General features: G+C 40.9%; 2 protein-coding genes and 1 non-coding gene across 3 annotated transcripts; 1 reads left to right on the top strand and 2 right to left on the bottom strand.

Annotated features, from left to right (window-relative positions):
* The first annotated feature begins 3,484 nt into the window (after positions 1–3,484).
* LOC107278325 (cytochrome P450 76C1) lies at positions 3,485–8,632 on the top strand. The gene is made up of 2 exons (XM_015774415.3): positions 3,485–4,441; positions 7,678–8,632. Exons 1-2 carry the CDS (start codon positions 3,545–3,547, stop codon positions 8,278–8,280), a joined length of 1,500 nt encoding a protein of 499 aa, XP_015629901.1. The 5' UTR covers positions 3,485–3,544; the 3' UTR covers positions 8,281–8,632.
* A 731-nt stretch (positions 8,633–9,363) lies between these two features.
* Positions 9,364–9,974, bottom strand: LOC112938178 (uncharacterized). The gene is made up of 3 exons (XR_010739796.1): positions 9,924–9,974; positions 9,810–9,840; positions 9,364–9,660 (listed from the first exon to the last, which is right to left on the bottom strand). It is a non-coding gene; the product is annotated as an uncharacterized protein (transcript).
* A 4,154-nt stretch (positions 9,975–14,128) lies between these two features.
* LOC4332258 (UDP-glucuronate 4-epimerase 3) lies at positions 14,129–16,040 on the bottom strand. Its single transcript, XM_015772666.3, has one exon. The coding sequence runs from the start codon at positions 15,960–15,962 to the stop codon at positions 14,508–14,510; it is 1,455 nt and encodes a 484-aa protein (XP_015628152.1). The 5' UTR covers positions 15,963–16,040; the 3' UTR covers positions 14,129–14,507.
* Positions 16,041–18,258: the final 2,218 nt, after the last annotated feature.

The following is an 18,258-nucleotide window of genomic DNA, read 5'->3' as shown; positions in this document are numbered from 1 at the left end:
AGTACAGGATTCCTCGATTGCGATCAGCAGCTTACTTGCGGCAAACGGAAGAAGCGTGCCAAGGAGGCAGCAACTAACCGGCCGCACCAACTTCTTACCGCTCTTTGGCTGAAAATTTGACATTTTGACACTTTTGTACAACATATTTTACAGCTAGATCGTGGTAAAAAATTTAACAAAAATAACCCTTCATCTCAGTGTCAAATCCCGAGGCGCCGAGGTCCACCATGTCAACCCTAGGTGTCTTAGCGCTGAGCATCCACCGTCAAATGTTCTTATAAAACCAAAGACCTTCTGTTCTAAGCATGATACAATGGTTTTGGTACTTCTTGTGTTTCTACACACTGCAAAGATTCGAACTTTGGGTTAAAAGCACGATAAATGGCAGGAGCTACCACCGCATCCGCACCAAGCTCATTTCCATCGGAATCGCTAATTCGCGTGAGCGCCAGCGGCGCGCGTTTCGGGAGCAGAAGGCCCAGCGCCGGCCCGCTGGCGCGCGCCGCCTCCTCCCACGCTTTTCTTTTCATTTTTTTACCGATTTTTTTTTTCGTTTTTTCTTTTCACCTTTTTTATTATTATTTTTAATCTTTTTAAGTATGTTTTGAGTTTGAAAGTTTTTAAATTTTGAGTTGAAATTTTTTCAAATTTGAACTTGAAAGTTTTTAAATCTCGACTTGAAAGTTTTCAAATCTTGATTTAAAAGTTTTTCAAAATTTTCAAATCTGGACTTGAAAGTTTTCGAATCTCGAGTTGAAAATTTTCAAACCTCAAATTGGAAGTTTTCAAAATTTTCAAATCTGGACTTGAAAGTTTTCGAATCTGAGTTGAAAGTTTTCAAATCTCGAGTTAAAAGTTTTCAAATCTGAGTTGAAAATTTTCAAAATTTGACTTTAAAATTTAAAACTTAAATCAAAAGTTTTCGAATCTAACTTAAAAATTTTCAATCTGTTAGTAAAAAAATTTCCAAAAAATTCTCTAGAATCTTTTCTAATTTCTATAATTAGTGTTAAGTATATATTAACTAATAGATATGTAATTAAGGCTTAAGAGGGGGGAGGGGAGTGCTCGCTAGCAGCGCTTACAGCTAGGAGCCCCCCATTTATTTAATCCGTGGAAGCAGCGCCAACAATCTCGTCGTTAAACCGTTGAAGTTCAGTGTTAGGTAACCTGCTGTTGACAAGTTCGTCCTTAGCACCTAACTTCTTGGCGATGTTTGGTCTATTTTTTAATATAGTTACCACAGTTTAATTATAAAATAAGTTCTATAAAAGGGTTAAAATGTCAAAATTGCTCTTTGGAGCGTTTGCCGGTGTTGGATTAAGAGTTCAGCTAACCAGTCCGTACCACAAAATCGAACCGGTTCAGCTATCAGATCTTGCGTTCTACTACTAGCCCTTCAGTAAAAATCGGATCAATTTACCCCTACTGCAAATTCAAGCCGGTTGCATTGCATTCTCTAAATTAAAACATCGTTACCGCCCGGTCTTATCATATTTTCAGAGACGATAATAGGGTAAAAGTCAGCAACTAGTGGGCTTCTTAGAATGGTCCTTTCAAGCAGTCTGCTCTTAGTATAGTACCACCATGCATGCACCATTCTCTGCTTTCTGCATTCTACTACGTGCCAAGAGACAACGTTCCACGTATCACATAGGAGATAAACGTAATTTTGTTTTTCGCGAGTGTTGTGGAGATAAAATCTTGTCCACAATACTCATGCATGATATGATCCTAAGAATCTGTACTAGCATATATGGGTTTCTCAAAGAAAAACTGTAGCAGATGTGTTTTTCTGAGAAAATTAAGGCCCTCATCGTTTGGCCAATTACATATAATTAATATGTTATTTGGCGTATTAGCAAAATTATAACAAATTATATATAAGACTTTCATATATGTGTTTTTAGCAACTTAAATACTGATACCAAAAATAAATTTTGATGAAAAAACTTCAAAATCAACTTTAAAATTAAATTTGAAAAGTCAAATTTTGGAAGCGGCTGATGTTGTACGGAGAAAAGGAAGGGGGCCTAATTCTGTTGTGGATGTGTCATGAAAAACTGTACATACTGTCATCGTAAACATGACTATCAGCTAGGACGAATGACACATGCCAATCACCCTCTATTTGAAAATATAAGTATATCTAGTATATAAAATTTATCTCCATGTGATATTTTCATCGCACGTAAAACGAAAAAACTCATTAGCATAGGATTAATTAAGTATTAACTATTATAAAATTGGAAAATAGATTATTTATTTGATTTTTTAAAATAACTTCTACATATAAATTTTTTTGTCAAAAACATATCATTTAATCCCTTATCCTTATGCCTATCATCCAAAATTTAAATTTTCAACCTTAAATTTGGAGTTGATTTTAAATTTTTTTTCATCGAAGTTTATTTTTCAACTTTTGCTTTTAGATCGTTAAGAGCACATATATAAAAATTTTTATTCATAAACTATTTTTTGTTTGTAAATATGTTATTTGACTTATTTTCTGAATAAGCGAAACGATTGGAACAAATTGAAGTTTATAGTTGAGAAAAGGAACCGCACCTAAGCAATACCTGGCCCACACCTTTAATACCTTTTCAGTGTATATGTTATGTTGTAAACCGTTGGATCACAGCCACTCGATGGATATCAGGCATTCCCAAGCATTCTACTCCCTCCGTCCAAAAAAAAAAAGGCAAACCCTGAGTTTTCGTGTCCAACTTTGATTGTCCGTCTTATATGAAGTTTTTTTATAATTCGTATTTTCATTGTTGTTAGATGATAAAATATGATTAATATTTTATACGTGACTTGCTTTTTTAATTTTTTTCATAATTTTTTCAAATAAGACGAACGGTAAAACATTAGGCACGGAAACTAGGGTTTTTCTTTTTTTTGGACGGAGGGAGTAAACATCTTACCGGCCGGTCTTATCAGAATAATAGCAGTGTTTGTATGCACTTGTACTACTCACATGACATAGGCGATAAATTAATTTTGTTTTTCGCGAATGTCGTGCAGATAAAATCTAGTCCATAATACTCATGCATGATATAATCTAAAAATCTCTAGCATATGTGTTTCTCGAAGAAAACTGTAGCAGATGTGTTTCTCTAAGAATAATCTGTTGTGGCTGTGTCTAAGAGATGCAGACAAGTCATCAAGAAAGGCAAATTAACGTGCAACGTGCTGGCTAGACCGCCAGAGTACTAGTACTACCTCTGTTCTAAAATAAGTGTAGCCGTAGGTATCCATATTCAATGTTTGGTCGTTGTCTTACTTAAAAAAAATGAAATTTCTTTTTTAAAAAATAATTACAGATAAAAAACTATTCATATTTTACCATCTAATAATAAAAAAAATACTAATCATAAAATAATTGTTAATAAAATAATTTTTAATAAGACGAACGGTTAAATGTTGGAAATGAATAATATAAAATTGAACTTATCTGAAGGTGGAGGGAGTATTATATAGCACAGAGTACCCCGCACGGACAAGTCAGCTAGCCCGACGTATCGTTTTAATTTGCACCACAATGGCATTCTTCCTGGTGGCATGTCTGCCATGGGTTTGTTTCATCCTCCTCTCCCTGTACGTCTTCCAGTTGTTCGCCGATGCGCGCCGCCGCCTTCCACCCGGCCCATGGCCGCCGAAGCCTCTCATCGGCGACCTCCTTGCCCTTGGGAAGGGCGACCAGCAGCACCGCTCCCTCGCGCGCCTCGCTGACCGCTACGGCCCCGTCATGTCGCTCCGCCTCGGCACGGTCCTCACCGTCGTCGTCTCGACGCCGGACGCCATGCGCGAGATCTTCCACAAGAACAAGGATAACCTCGCGGGCCGCCCCACCGCCGACGCCTTCAACGCCATGGGGCACAGCGCCAACTCCCTCCTCGGGCTGGAGCACCCGGGCGTCAGGTGGCGCGCCATCCGGAGGTTCTCCACCGCGGAGCTGCTCGCGCCCAGGCGGCTCGCCGCGCTGCAGCCCCTGTGCCGGGACAAGGTGCGGGGCCTCGTCCGCGGCGTCTCCGAGCTCGCGGCGCGCGGCGAGCCCGTGCACGTCAGGCGCGTCGCGCTCGACATGGCGCTGAGCTTGATGCTGAGCGCCATCTACTCCGTCGACCTGGACCCCGAATCGACGGCCGTGTTCAGGTCGGTGGTGGAAGAGGCCATGCTGCTGATCGGCACGGCGAACCTTTCGGACCTCTTCCCGGCGATCGCCGCCCTCGACCTCCAGGGCGTCCGCCGCAGGGTAGCGGAACTGTTCACCATCACGTACCGCCAATACGACGAGCAGGTTGCGCGTCGCAGGCCCGAGCGGGACGCCGGCGAGGCTGGCAAGAACGACTTGCTAAACGTGGTGCTCGACATGGAGCGCGAGTGGCAACAGAAGGGCTCCGTACTAAGCCACGACGCAATGAGAGTATTATTTACCGTACGCACCCGTCATTTCTATGATCACCTTTATAATCGTACGTGGGTAGAAGAAAGGCCGAGTTTACTTCCAAACTTTTAACTTTTTCATCACATCAAAACTTTTCTACACACAAATTTTTAATTTTTCTGTTGCATCGTTCCATTTTCAACCAAAATCTCAATTTTGGCGTAAACTAAACACACCTAAAGCCTGCATGTTTTACATGTTGATCCTTTTATAAAAAACTTATATTTCATAAATATACTTTGAGTAAAACTTATTTTAATGATAGACCTAAAACTAGATGCTAGAGCCATTGATATGATGATATCAAGTATCAACATGTCGATGCCAAGGAGGCTATGGTGTCTATAGCGTCGACACCTGGCACTCATTGCAGCCCCACCGCCATGGCTGCTAAAGTGTTTGGAGGTCGGCTCCATGGCTATGGGCATCAGGAAAAGTGCTACGCTTAAGTGCTAAAGTATTATACATACCACTGTTTTTTAATATAGGCCACAATTGATTTTTTTTAAGTTACTTGACTTCTCATCATTTATATAGATATTTATGAAAATAGACAAACCATGCTGCTATTGTAAAATACTCCCTACGTCCCAAAAAATACAACTTCTTCATTTTCTTTAAATATAACAACCTAGGAGATATGAGTTAACGTTTATCACTAAACTAGTCTGGTCCGACACTACACCCATCCCAGACGACAAACAAGTTTTTTTTTACAACTCTATCTAATAGCTATGCTAAGAGCTAAAAAAAACAGTACTATATTATGGGGAGGATGGGGTAATTTTGATGATAAATTTAGTGATACCCTTTTCACTTAACTAAGTAATTGAATAAATGTTGTAGGTCAAAGTTTGAGAAAAAAAATCAACCATGTCATATATTAAAGCGGAAGTAGTACTCCAAATTTGATTTCAGGCACCCATATGTTATAGAAAGAGGTTAGTGCCAATATTCCTAGCACCTAACATCTAGACATTCAGCGTCGACACCACTATGGTACCATAATGTTATTTGGTACTCCTCCGTTTCAAAATTTATCTTAAAATATATAAGCTTTCTCAACCAAATAAATTTCTACATATTTTCTAGGAATCCTTATATTTTGGATGACACGAGTAGTATTTATTATATGATTGGCATGTTAATGATTTTCTCGTTTTCTCAATTAAAGTGAGAATTTATATGGATTCTTTTATTACTTTGGTGTATCCAACGGATACGCTATTAATAGCGTAACTAGCCAAATATTCATACGTTGCAAGAAAATATTGAAAATAGCAAACAAAATCTTTGTTGAAAAATATATTATTAGTTGGTTGAAATAGGATATTTTATTTTTAAAAGACAAAAAAATACCGTACTTAGAAAATTAAAGTGTCATGGCCTTTCCCTCAAAAAAAAGAAAAGTGTCACGGCCTGCAGCGAGCAAGCAAGGCGAGTATTCAACTATTTATCACCCGTATGTCAGGATCCTGGTGGTGGCGGACTTGACAACATCACTATTCACTACTGCCTTTTACCTTTTAATAGTAGTATATAATACTAGTTAGTATAGATATTTCTTTACTAATTGAAAGCGCTCGTGTAAGTTTTCTCAGTTTTTAATGGGTGAATAGCTAATTTAGTCCCTCAAGTTTTACCGAAGGCTCACTTTGATCCTTCAGGTTTTATTTTATTCACATAGGTCCTTTAAGTATTTGTTTTGGCCAAAAATCATCATTGGGCCCACTTAATATGCCATATGGCTATTTTTAGTCATCAATTCTATTAGAAAATATCTCTTTTGCCCTTAACTTGTATACAACTATACACTAGAAAAAAGAAAACCAAAATGAATAAACAACATTACATATGTACTTCCCATTATTTCAACATGTGCACATGAAAATTGAGCCTAATGGCTATCGTATACACTTGCAAGTACATAATTTATTTTTGTTTTATCTATAAAAAGAATTCATTACATGCAATTTTTTCTCTTATATATATGTGAATGAGGGGGTATAAGTGTCATTTATCAAAAGAGTTGTTAGTTATGTGGGTTCAAGTATAAATTTGAATTAAAATAAAAACTTAAAGGACTAATATGGACACATTGAAACATTAAGTACTAAACTGATCCTTGCATGAAACTTGGAGGACCACTTTAACTATTCACCCGTTTTTAATCCTAGATGGGTAAAAGGGCTAGAGGTCTCCATCGTTTTCTCTATACAGCATCAGTTGCTGCCAAAATTAAATTTTCAAACCCAATTTTGAAGTTGATTTTGGAGTTTTTTTTATCAAAGTTTATATTTTACATTAGCATTTAAGTCGCTAAGATAAAAGTCTTACCTATAAATTACTATTGTTTTGCTAATACGTTGAATTGTTTATTATCCGTATTTGGCTAAACGATGGGGTATAATTAGTGTATCGTATGGTTGCTCTAATTAATATGTGAGAGTTCCATGCATTCGAATTTTACATAAATGTTTGGAGTCCATGACATAACCAACAAGAGAATAACTAAACCAACGTGCGCTATATATTGAGATAGAGTCCGGATTGGTCACATAAAGTTATTTTAAAAATGTCTACACATGTATATATACTGCTTCGTACGTACTCCCTTCATAAAAACAAACTCAACTTAAATGGAGATGTGACTCATTCTAGTAAAACAAATATGGACAATAGGCCGTTTTGGTTTGATACCAAAACGTTGCCATACTAATTTTTTGGTAGTTTAAATAGTAAATGTGATGATTTGGTTTGAAGCCAAATATTTGGTAATGCCTATACTCAATTTGGCACAATTCTAGAATGTTCTTCACCACAATTTGAAATTTGGCTCTCAATTGGCATCAATCCAAAGACATTTATTTATAATTCTACCCTACCAAAATATTGGTAGTGCCAAACTACCAATATATTGGTAGGTACTAAACCAAACAAGACCAATATTCTATTCAGATTTATTGTATTAGGATTAATCACATATCCACTTATGTTAAATTCTTTTGGGACGAAAGGAGAATCTAGCGAGCATAGTTAGAATGATATATGGTTTTTAAATACATACACTTAACAAACACAATAACAGAGAACCTTAAAATCCCGTATATTCCTATATTAGAAATTATTTGAAAAATTAAAGCATGTTATCCAAGCGAATACAAAGGTTGATGACTAGTTCCATCTAATATAAATTGCATATCTGAATTTAACCAATATAATCTCAGGATTTATACGGTGCTGGAGCCAGTACGACCTCGGTATTAATCGAGTGGGCAATAGCAGATCTACTGCAAAATCCAGAGTCAATGCGAAAGATAAAGGAGGAGATCACAAATGTCATTGGCACGAATGCACAGATCCAAGAATTTGACATCGCCCGGCTCCCATATCTTCAGGCCGTTGTGAAAGAAACCCTTCGTCTTCGTGCTGTTGCGCCATTGGTGCCTCGCAGAGCCGAGGCAACGATAGAGGTCCAGGGCTTCACCATTCCTAAAGGCACCAACGTAATTCTGAACTTATGGGCTATCAACCGAGATGCTAGGGCATGGAATGACCCGGATAAATTCATGCCCGAGAGATTCATCGGCAATGACATCAATTATCTGGGACAAAATTTTCAGTTTGTTCCATTTGGTGTTGGACGACGCATTTGCCTTGGATTGCCACTAGCACAAAAAGTGATGTACCTTGTTCTGGGGACACTGGTGCATCAGTTTGAATGGACCCTTCCTGAAGAGCTCAAGGAGACTGGTATAGACATGACAGAAAAATGTGGAATGGTGCTATGTCTCGCAAACCCCCTCAAAGTCATGGCTAAGAAAATGTAGTGAAACACTTCAGTGAAGTATTCAAGAGTAAGCACATTTGCCAAAATTGATATGACACCATGTGATCGAGCATATGTACTGTTATTAGCTGTGGAAAGTAAGTGTGTGTATGAATAATGCCGTAGGTGTGTGTATATGTTCAGTACTTGTGTAACACAGGAGTACAAATTCAGATATATATCTGAAGAGTTCTGTGGGTACTGGGTAAGTAAATTGGCTGGACCCTTGTAGAGGGCTAGCTCCCAATATCTAGTTCAGTTGAACATAATAAACTCAATGCTTGTAAAATAGAAGGTAAAGTGAATGTATTACTTACGAATAAATATGTTGCAAAACTATGCATTATTTGAAACTCGCAATCAAAAAGCAAAAATAAAAATGGGACCGGCTAATGATTAAGTCATTAGTTGAAGTACATATTCCTCTATGATGTTGAGCGACTCATACGATTCCTATATGAAAATACCCTGGAGACTAATCCACTGAAATATCGGAAATGCATGTTAGTAAAGAGCATAATGTTGGACAAATACGAAGGCGAGTAACGGTAATCACACACAACCACTTATTCAGAATATGACAATTAAGCTGGAGGGTCCAAACAGTTCAATGATTGTTCATCTAATCTGAAGGCTAAGTATCTATCAGAAATTGAGTGGGACACAGCACAAAATTCTCAAGAAAGACAACCGCAAATTCTTTGGCGGAGAAAACGATTGTTCAGCTTAATTGTCATATTCTGAATAGAGATTTGCTCCGGTCTAATAAAAAGTACCTCGAGGTACTGATACCTCATGGTACCAAATCGTTTTTGATCGTTGGATCTATCGTTGGAAGTTGGATATCGTTGGATCTATCGTTGGATATGGATCTATCGTTGGATATCCAACTTCCAACGATAGATCCAACGATCAAAAACGATTTGGTACCATGAGGTACTGGTACCTCGAGGTAATTTTTGTTGGACGGAACAAATCTCATCTGAAAAACAATTTTCTTCGGTAAACAGACATTCAAGCCTCTCATGAGCCAATTAAGGTGATCTGACGACTGAAGTTACCACAAATCTCTTTCACACTTCTGTAGTCCAATAGTGATATGTTGGCTTTGTAATGGCCACATATTTCAGCAATTTTATTCATTCCTGGGACGTCATTATGTACACTCTACGTGGTAAAAACTAAGATTAACTGCTACATCATGGGCACTTGGAATTGCCCTGGCTGCTCTTCAAATTGTTGTAGCATGGGCACTCTTCCTTGTTCCCGGACGTGCCGGATGGAACGCACAAGCATTTCTGGCAGCAGATATTGCAGTACTTGAGGCATGGTTCCTGGCGCTTTGTTGCCGAGCAACGGTAGTCGCATTTCTGTGGGCATTCTGCTCATACATCGAAGGAGAGAAAATTCAGAATTAAAAGTAAAAGGTAACTAACATTCTTGACATTTTATATGAGATGGTACAAGAAGATATGAAGCCTTCCAAAGAGTCTGTTAGTTGAGGGAACGGGAAATTGCAATATTTCATACCTTCTATGGAGACAGAACCTTCTGCACCAACCTACATTACAAAAACCATAAATTAAATCATCAGAAAACTACCAGAAGTCCAGCACTCAGAAAATACTGATGTTAATAACTTACTGGTCGGTAAAAGCCTCCATTCGTGCTCCCTGAAACTTCAGCCTGAAAGATATGAACACATCTATATTGTCAATATATATCTTGGGATTGGGAAAAAAATGGTTTTTCACTTCAAAGAAGCTAAAAGAGAGGATGTAGGTTACCACAAAAGCTAACGCGAGCAAGAGGAAAATGGTGGAGAAAAAACGAGCCATTTCTTCTTCTTACTACTTACTGGCTTACTGCAGAAGTGGAGAGTGATTCTTGTGAGAAACTCTGTCTTCTTACCGGCATATATATACTGTCTAGCTGAGCGATCTCTGGCATATGGAACGTCCATAGAAGGACCTGCTAACGGATGGATAAAGAAACCGAAAATTTAAACGGGGGTTTTCAAAACAAATTTAAGATGATAGTAATTGTACAAATAAATTAATTGGCACCACCTCAGATTATCAACAGAGTAATTGTCCACCTTAAAGGCCTGCTAAATGCTAATGGATATATACAGAAACTGAACAAACGGTAGATCTGAACAACAAATTTAAATTATAGTAATTGTCTAAATAAAATAATTGATCATTTCCAAATTAATTGCCCACAGTGTGATTAGTGTGAACTTTTTATGTCTAATTTACCTGCTGATGAAGAGATTTACAAATCAATACTTAGCGGCTTACCAGGCACTTAATGCTTTGGGGCGCTAAAAACAGTCTTCTAAAATGCAAATTCTATTGGAGAGTTTGGGCGCTTATTCTAAAATTCTACTATGCACTTATTTGGAGAGTTTGGGCGCTGGAAAAATGCAAATTCCACACATGGCTAGTCATCTAAAACAGGGTCTGGACCTCCGACCAGCTCACGACTAGAGTATGGCAAAATAATGGACTTTGCGCCCTCTGCCATAGAGAAGTCGAAACGGCTCTGCATCTTGTTGTCAGCTGCAGGTACATGAAAAAAAATATGAAGCCTGATAGCTGTCTAGGTGTCTTACCAACAGCTTGACACTAGACAATGGGAGACGACTCAGACCGTAAAAGCCTGGTGGGAGGCTCTAACAAACATGGTAGAAGTTCCAAAAAGGAGGCTACGCACTCTCATCCTACTTGTCGTTTGGGAGATCTAGAAGGAAAGGAACCAATGAATCTTCAAGCATAACGATGCTATGTTGTCAGTCCTTTTTGCCAAAATCAAGGAAGAGGGGCGGACATGGGCAATGGCAGGAGCAAGGCGCTTACATGATATTTGCCCTACTCTATATAGTGTACTCCCTCCGTACTCGTAAAGGAAGTCGTTTAGGATAATATTTAAGTCAAACCTTGTAAATATAATTCATGAATAACTCTCAAGTCGTTGAGTTTGAAAATGTAAAAATTATATGAATAGATTTGTCTTGAAAAATACTTTTTTAAAAGTATACACATCACTTTTCAATAAATATTTTTATAGAAACAAGAAGTCAAAGTTGTGTTTTGGAGACTGTGTCGCTGTCCAAAACGACTTCCTTTACGAGTACGGAGGGAGTATAGAGCTTTTCCCCTTTTCTTAACCTAAGGGTTATATTTTTCTCCTGCCATATTTAATGAAAAGGCACAGTCTCATGATGTTTTCCCTTTAAAAAAAGGAGATTTACAAATGCACAAAGTAAAAAATATATATGAATTCAGGAGTCTCATGATGTTTTCCCTTTAAAAAAAGGAGATTTACAAATGCACAAAGTAAAAAATATATATGAATTCAGGAAACAACTTTCATCTCTATAACTCAAACTTTTTAATCCCCGTTGAAGTATTTTTCAGGACATTAAAATGAAACATACTCCCTCCGTTTTTTAATAGATGACGCCGTTGACTTTTTCTCACATGTTTGACCATTCGTCTTATTCAAAAAATTTATGCAAATGTATAAGATATAAATCACACTTAAAGTACTATGAGTAATAAAACAACTCATAACAAAATAAATTATAATTACGTAAATTTTTTGAATAAGACGAATGGTCAAACATGTGAGAAAAAATCAACGGCGTCATCTATTAAAAAACGGAGGTAGTATTCACATTCAGCATGTACTGAACTAAAATTTGAGAGCTCCAACAAAAACAATAAATATATCAAATTTCAACAAGAGCTGAAGCAACAATTTACTATCTAGATTTCAGCACATTTAACTCAAATTTCAAAATAATCTCAAGCCAGAATTTGCCAAATTGCGGATATATCTTTGACTTCCCCCAAATCCACCCACCTGCTCCCCAATTGTTCTACAAGCAACTGACATCTATACCATAGACTCATAGTACATACATGCCAATACACATTGCTGTGCCCTGGATAACATTGCATATGTTGATGATCGTATATTGCAGTTCTCCCCTACTAACTATTAAGTTGTATGCGCCATCCAATTCAATTTAAAAGGTTAAAATTGATGAGAGAAAAAAAAAGGACAATGCACTTATTCAATATTACATAGGCATTGAAAATTACTGAAATATGGGCCTAGTGGTATTGGCATTGCTACATATCAGTAGTTGTCATTATTCTAGCAGTATTGCACAGGATTCCGACTGGTTTTCTAGATAATCTATAGTGTTATTGTTTTCTGTCATGCTTTGATTCTTTCTAAATTGTTCTGTCTGTGCTGGTTTTCAGTACTGCTCTAAAAGATTAACAACGTGATGATAAACACACAGCACATTATCAGACGTTGGGTTATTCAGTATGTTCAGATCAATCTAATTTGCATGCTTATTAGTTATTAGTATCGATTAACTCCTCTCTGTACCGATCGATGTTTCGTGTTTGCAATGAGCAGCGTACTATGGATTGGGACGTCATGGCTGAGGTGTACAATCCATGTGGCATCAGCGCGCACATGTCAATCACAAATCATATAAAGAACGATGCAAATGGGCAGAGCAAGCAAGCGATTTGATAAATACAGTAAAGCAGTCTCTCCTCTTGGTGGTCAATTGTTCAGGATGGAACTACTGTATATGTTTGGCACAATGTTTAGAACTGATCACATGCAGCTGCTATCTATCACATTCTCACATGACCTCATTCCTATCAAAGCAGCCTGATACACACTTGGAGCTAATATTACTAACATAGCATATCTTAAGATGTTGGGTAAATGGACCTGAAAGACGATGGAAACTGTTTAACTGATGGTCATCACAAGTTAAAACCTTCAAGACGACCCAAAGATTCATGCCTAAAATTACAGAGGAATCGCAGTAGTGAAATCGTAGGGATATCAGCCAACATACAGGCAACAATGGGGAGAACTACACCATGAAATGAAGAACAAACAGTTTTTGATTTGAGATCAGATTTGTGCTTTCACAGAGCCTTGTAACAATGATCTTCAGCAATACGGTCTCTTGCAAAATTATTGGTACGGGGTACTACGGCAACATAGTACAGGTAATCTGGTATTACATGGTCTCATTTTGCTGTAGTCCATGTAGGAATCGAAAATACTGTAGCTCATAAGATCTTGAACTTTGTACACTTCAATAGTTCAAAACAGAGCCCGACAAGAGACCTATATTGGTATTTTAATTACGCATAACAATCACCTCAGTTGCCACTGGCACACAGACCTTCCAGCTCTGATTTGTCATGAATGTAATTTAGAAAACTCTCGAACTAGTGCATACAAGTGTTCAGCCAGTCAACACTATCAAAAGCAGAACCATGCATTTGGCAGATCGAGAAACATGATCTAGAGTCACTTGGTTAGAAAGCTAGATCAGATAATATTGATTGAATAATTCTAACCCACTTCACAAAAGATAGTCACGCTAGCAATGATAGTTATGACCAGCCAAAGAGAACTACATTATGATCAGGTTAGTATGGCCTGATAAACTAATCTATTAAATTCAATACCATGATGTCTGCTACCTCCTCCGTTTCACAATGTAAGTCATTCTAGCATTTCTCACATTCATATTGATGTCAATGAATCTAGACATATATATCTATATAGATTCATTAACATCAATATGAATATAGGAAATGCTAGAATGACTTACATTATGAAACGGAGGGAGTACCACACAGCATGGAAGTTTAGTTCATCACATCAGTTATAGCCACAAATGAAACACTAGCTTTTGAAATAAAACATACCTAATATCAGAACAACGTACAATATGCAGTAAATACAGACCGAGCATCTATAAAAGTAACATGACAATGCAAAGTACAGAGAGATAGCAGGTTGATCAGAGCTATTTCAATTGAACAAACGAAACAGTCATGGTGTACTTCCTTCTCTCCCGTGGTACAAAATGTCACTAAAAGAATCTATTATAGTCTTTGCAACTCACAGCCTGCCCCAGAACCCAACCCAGTTCTTCCTACAATTGTCATCCTAAGAACCAGCTAATGGAACTAGGATTTGAACGCTCAGCTATGGGGAAGCCAATAGAGTGGAAGGGTTTTTTCAATACAAGCTAATTAATGATCGTTTTGTTTCACTTGAAGGACGTGCTGAGCAAAACGAGCCTCTCAGACCTGATGAGTTAAGCACTGGATCTAGAACAATGATACACACCGTCAGAAGAAGGCCATGAAGAAAATGAATATCCAATCATCTTGCACTGCTTGTGTTGCCACTCCGACCTCGCGAAGACTTGCTGTTGCTACTGCCATGCTGCTTCTGCTTACCAGCAAACCCAGGCATGTAGTACTCGAGATACCACCGCACAAACTTCTTAACCCCTGTTTGAAGATCAGTTGACGGTCGGTACCCAAGCTCCCGCTGAGCAAGACTGATGTTAGCATGTGTATATGGCACATCACCATTCCTTGGCATCTTGACAATCTTCCTCACCGCTTTCACCTTGAGCAACTTCTCCAGTAAATCCACCAGCTGTGTCACCGGCACAGGAGATGTGTTCCCCAAATTGTATGTCCTGAATGGTGCCGGCCCTCGCTTCTTGCCTCCACTGCCTGTGCTACGCCCGGCTGTATCCAATGCCCCAACACACCCCTTCACAATGTCATCAATATAGGTGAAATCTCGGGAAATGGTGGTCTGGTGTGTGCCTCCACCTGCACTTTCATACACGGTGATTGGCCGACCAGCAAGAATGTCCCGGGTGAAGAAGAAGTATGCCATGTCTGGGCGCCCCCACGGCCCATACACGGTGAAGAAACGGAGCGCCGTGAGCGAGAGCCCATAGATGTGGTTGTAGGCATGAGCGATCTCCTCACCGGCCTTCTTGGTCGCTGCATACAGAGAGGCGGGTCGGTCCGTCCTGTCATGTTCGGAGAAAGGCACATGGGAGTTGAGCCCGTACACTGAAGACGACGACGCCCAGACGATCGCCGGCTGGGGATTCGCCATGCGCGCCGCCTCGAGCAGCGCCACGAACCCGCCGACGTTGGCGCGCACGTAGGACATCGGGTCAACGAGCGCGTGCCGAACGCCCGCCTGAGCGGCGAGGTGGAGGACGTGGGTGAACGGCACGACGTCGAACAGCTTGGCGAGGAGCTCCGCATCGGCGATGTCGCCGTCGACGACGTAGACCCCCGAGCGGGCGAGGAGCGCGGCGCGGCCCCGCTTGAGGGCGGGGTCGTAGTAGTCGTTGAAGTTGTCCAGCCCAAGCACGCCGTCGCCGCGGCGGCGGAGGGCGGCGGCCGCGTGGCAGCCGACGAAGCCCGCGGCGCCCGTGACGAGGACGGTGAGCCCCCGCCCGTTGGCCCGCCTGACGCGCGCGGACGCCCGCACCTTCTTCTCCCATGCGGCGCCGCCCCACGTGGCGGCGGCGGACGGGGAGGACGTGTGGAGGGAGCGGCGCGGGGAGTCGGGCGCCGCCCGCGGGGCCGGCGCGGCGGAGGGGGAGAGGAGGAGGAAGGCGAGGAGGAGCGAGAGGGAGCAGACGGACCAGAAGGCGAGCTTGGAGAGGAGCGAGGTCGGCGAGGGGTGGTGGTGGCGCGTGGCGAGGCGGTGGTGGTGGAAGTGGTGGAACTGCGGCTTGACGGACGCCGCGCCGCCCGCCGCCCCCGCCGTGCCGGGCGCGCCGGTCAGCTGCGGCGCCATCTCCCGATCTGCCGCAATGTGGATTGAGCTCCTCGTCGGATCTCGCGAATTTGGGTGGGGTTGGGGAGAGAGATATGTGGGGGGGGGGGGGGGGGGGGCACTCGTGTTTGAAGGGCTTTTCGCTTCCGTTTCCACGAGGAGATGGTTTTGATTTGTTCCGCCGTCTTCGTTTGCTGGGATTTGGTTTTCGGGCCGCTACATTTGGGGACAAATACGGCTCCCTTCCTTTTTACTACTACTCCTTTTCATTCTTTTTCATTTTCATTTTAGTAGATCTACTGCAGTATCCGGTGCTGTGCGTGCAGCGTGCTTCGTGCTTGGGACTCGCACTTTCGCCGAATATTTCCTCTCTTTTTTTTATATATCTCTCGCAAAAACAAATTAGCAATGTTTTTCTTTTTGAAAAGGTTAAAAACAGGGTTGTACAGCGAGTACGATCCTAGGATCACGCTGGATGTAACGAGACAAAGGCCACTCCACGCGAAACAATTGCAGATACATCTGTTCAAACAGTGCGCAGAAGTTTCGAAATCCAAACTAGTAGTACGTGCAGGTGCAGTTGCGAACTTGCCGTTGCGGTTGCCGTGGCACTCGAGTCGACTTACCAGTCGCGAGATTTTGGTGTAGTTTGGGTTGTTGGGGGAGCTCTTCCCTCCCCTCCCCCTCCCCTCCCCTCGCTCGGCTCAGCTGTGGCCACGGGCTCATTTGCTCATAATCTTAGGCTAATCGTTATCGTTTGGTGAGATTTCACAAACTGGGAAGACACGAGATGGTCCTCTCCCCTGAAGGCTGAGGAGATAAGGATCGGATTTTGATTTCGGCCCCAAAACCGGATGAAGCACACTGTCGGCGATCGGCAATCAGGTTCCCGTGCCGTGCCTGCCTATCTCCCGTTGTCACCAACTCACCACACGCGTCATGAGCGCGAGCTCCTCTGAAATGCATGATTCTAAACATACATGGATAGAAAAAACATACAATTGGTATGTCATGTGCTACCGAATCTTCTAAGAATCATAAATACAGGAATATGAAACATGCCTTCTTTGGGTGGTTCAAAGGGAAACTTGGTGGCTTATTGAGAGAGTAGAGAGAAAGAGATAAGTTGTACAAGACTTCTCATAGGATAAAAAAGTGTTTAGTTCACGCTAAAATTAGAAGTTTAGTTGAAATTGGAACGATGTGATGGAAAAGTTGAAAATTTATGTGTATAGGAAAGTTTTGATGTGATGGAAAAGTTGAAAGTTTGAAAAAAAAGTTTGCAACTAAACACGGTGAAAGTGGTTTGAGCTCATTACCTAGTTTCCTATGAAATTAGTGTGTAGAAACTCAATTCATGGGAATTTTGTGGGTTCAATTCCTTTGTTCCAAATGGCATGCGTAGAAAAAATTCCTAGGGGTTGCAATCCAAAGGAAACATTATTGTCTTCATCGATCAAATGCATTGGTCAAAAACACTGCTGTTTACTTACTGACGGGAAGAAGTAAACGGGGGCTTAAAAAAATTGTCCATGCAACCGGGGGAAATCAGATGGAATATGCGTCACGTATGGAGTACAGTGCAAGGTTAAGTAAAAGCCCTTTTTATTCTGTCTTGAGCATCAAGCGTCGTCGATGTGCAATGGACAGCACAGCAAGTTGAACACCAAGTTCCACGATAGATCAGATCGTTCTCCCAAGATCTTGTCGGTCAAGCCGGAGGCGTGGTTCCTTCCTTTTCTCCTTGGCAACACATCTCGATGCTCCCAAGGAAGGAAGCCGGTACTGCGTATGTGGCCCCAGACGAACCTCCACGGCGAGAGAAAGTGACACAGGTTGACGATCACCGAGTATTTTTACTGATGGAAGTTCGGACGAGTGGACATATTCGCCGTGGCGACGTCAATGGCTGCAACAGCAACAGGCAGAGAAGATTATTTTGCCATGGCGACGCCAATGGCAGCAACTGCAATGTCACATTTGTCAATGGCAATTGGGAAAAGCCACGCAGTGGCATCAGTGGCCAGCTTACTGCAGGGGCTTTGTAGGGATTTCAGTCTTAGCCAAAATAAATACTGCAGTTGTGTTATGTAGCACTCTGTTGCACTGGCCTATTTCCTAGTTTTATGTCGTGTCACACGTAACCTCCAAAATATATCCTATGTACATAGGCCATATATCCTATGTACATAGGCCATGTTTGGTTCTATGGGCTAATGTTTAGCCCTCACCTTTTAGCCTCAAATTAGCTCTCAAGGATCCAAACAGATGGCTAATTTTGGGCTAATATGAATTAGCCCCCCTCAAAACATTAGCT

Source organism: Oryza sativa, chromosome 3 (assembly GCF_034140825.1).
Source record: "Oryza sativa Japonica Group chromosome 3, ASM3414082v1".
Taxonomy (NCBI): domain Eukaryota; kingdom Viridiplantae; phylum Streptophyta; class Magnoliopsida; order Poales; family Poaceae; genus Oryza; species Oryza sativa.
This window is presented reverse-complemented; position numbering and strand designations above follow the sequence as displayed.

Excerpts from the sequence above, each read along its gene's own strand:
- LOC107278325 (XM_015774415.3), top strand. The coding sequence starts at position 3,545 with ATGGCATTCTTCCTGGTGGCATGTCTGCCATGGGTTTGTTTCATCCTC. Across the intron at positions 4,442-7,677 it reads CAATGAGAGTATTATTTACC|GATTTATACGGTGCTGGAGC; the intron begins GTACGCACCCGT and ends ATATAATCTCAG.
- LOC4332258 (XM_015772666.3), bottom strand. The coding sequence starts at position 15,962 with ATGGCGCCGCAGCTGACCGGCGCGCCCGGCACGGCGGGGGCGGCGGGC.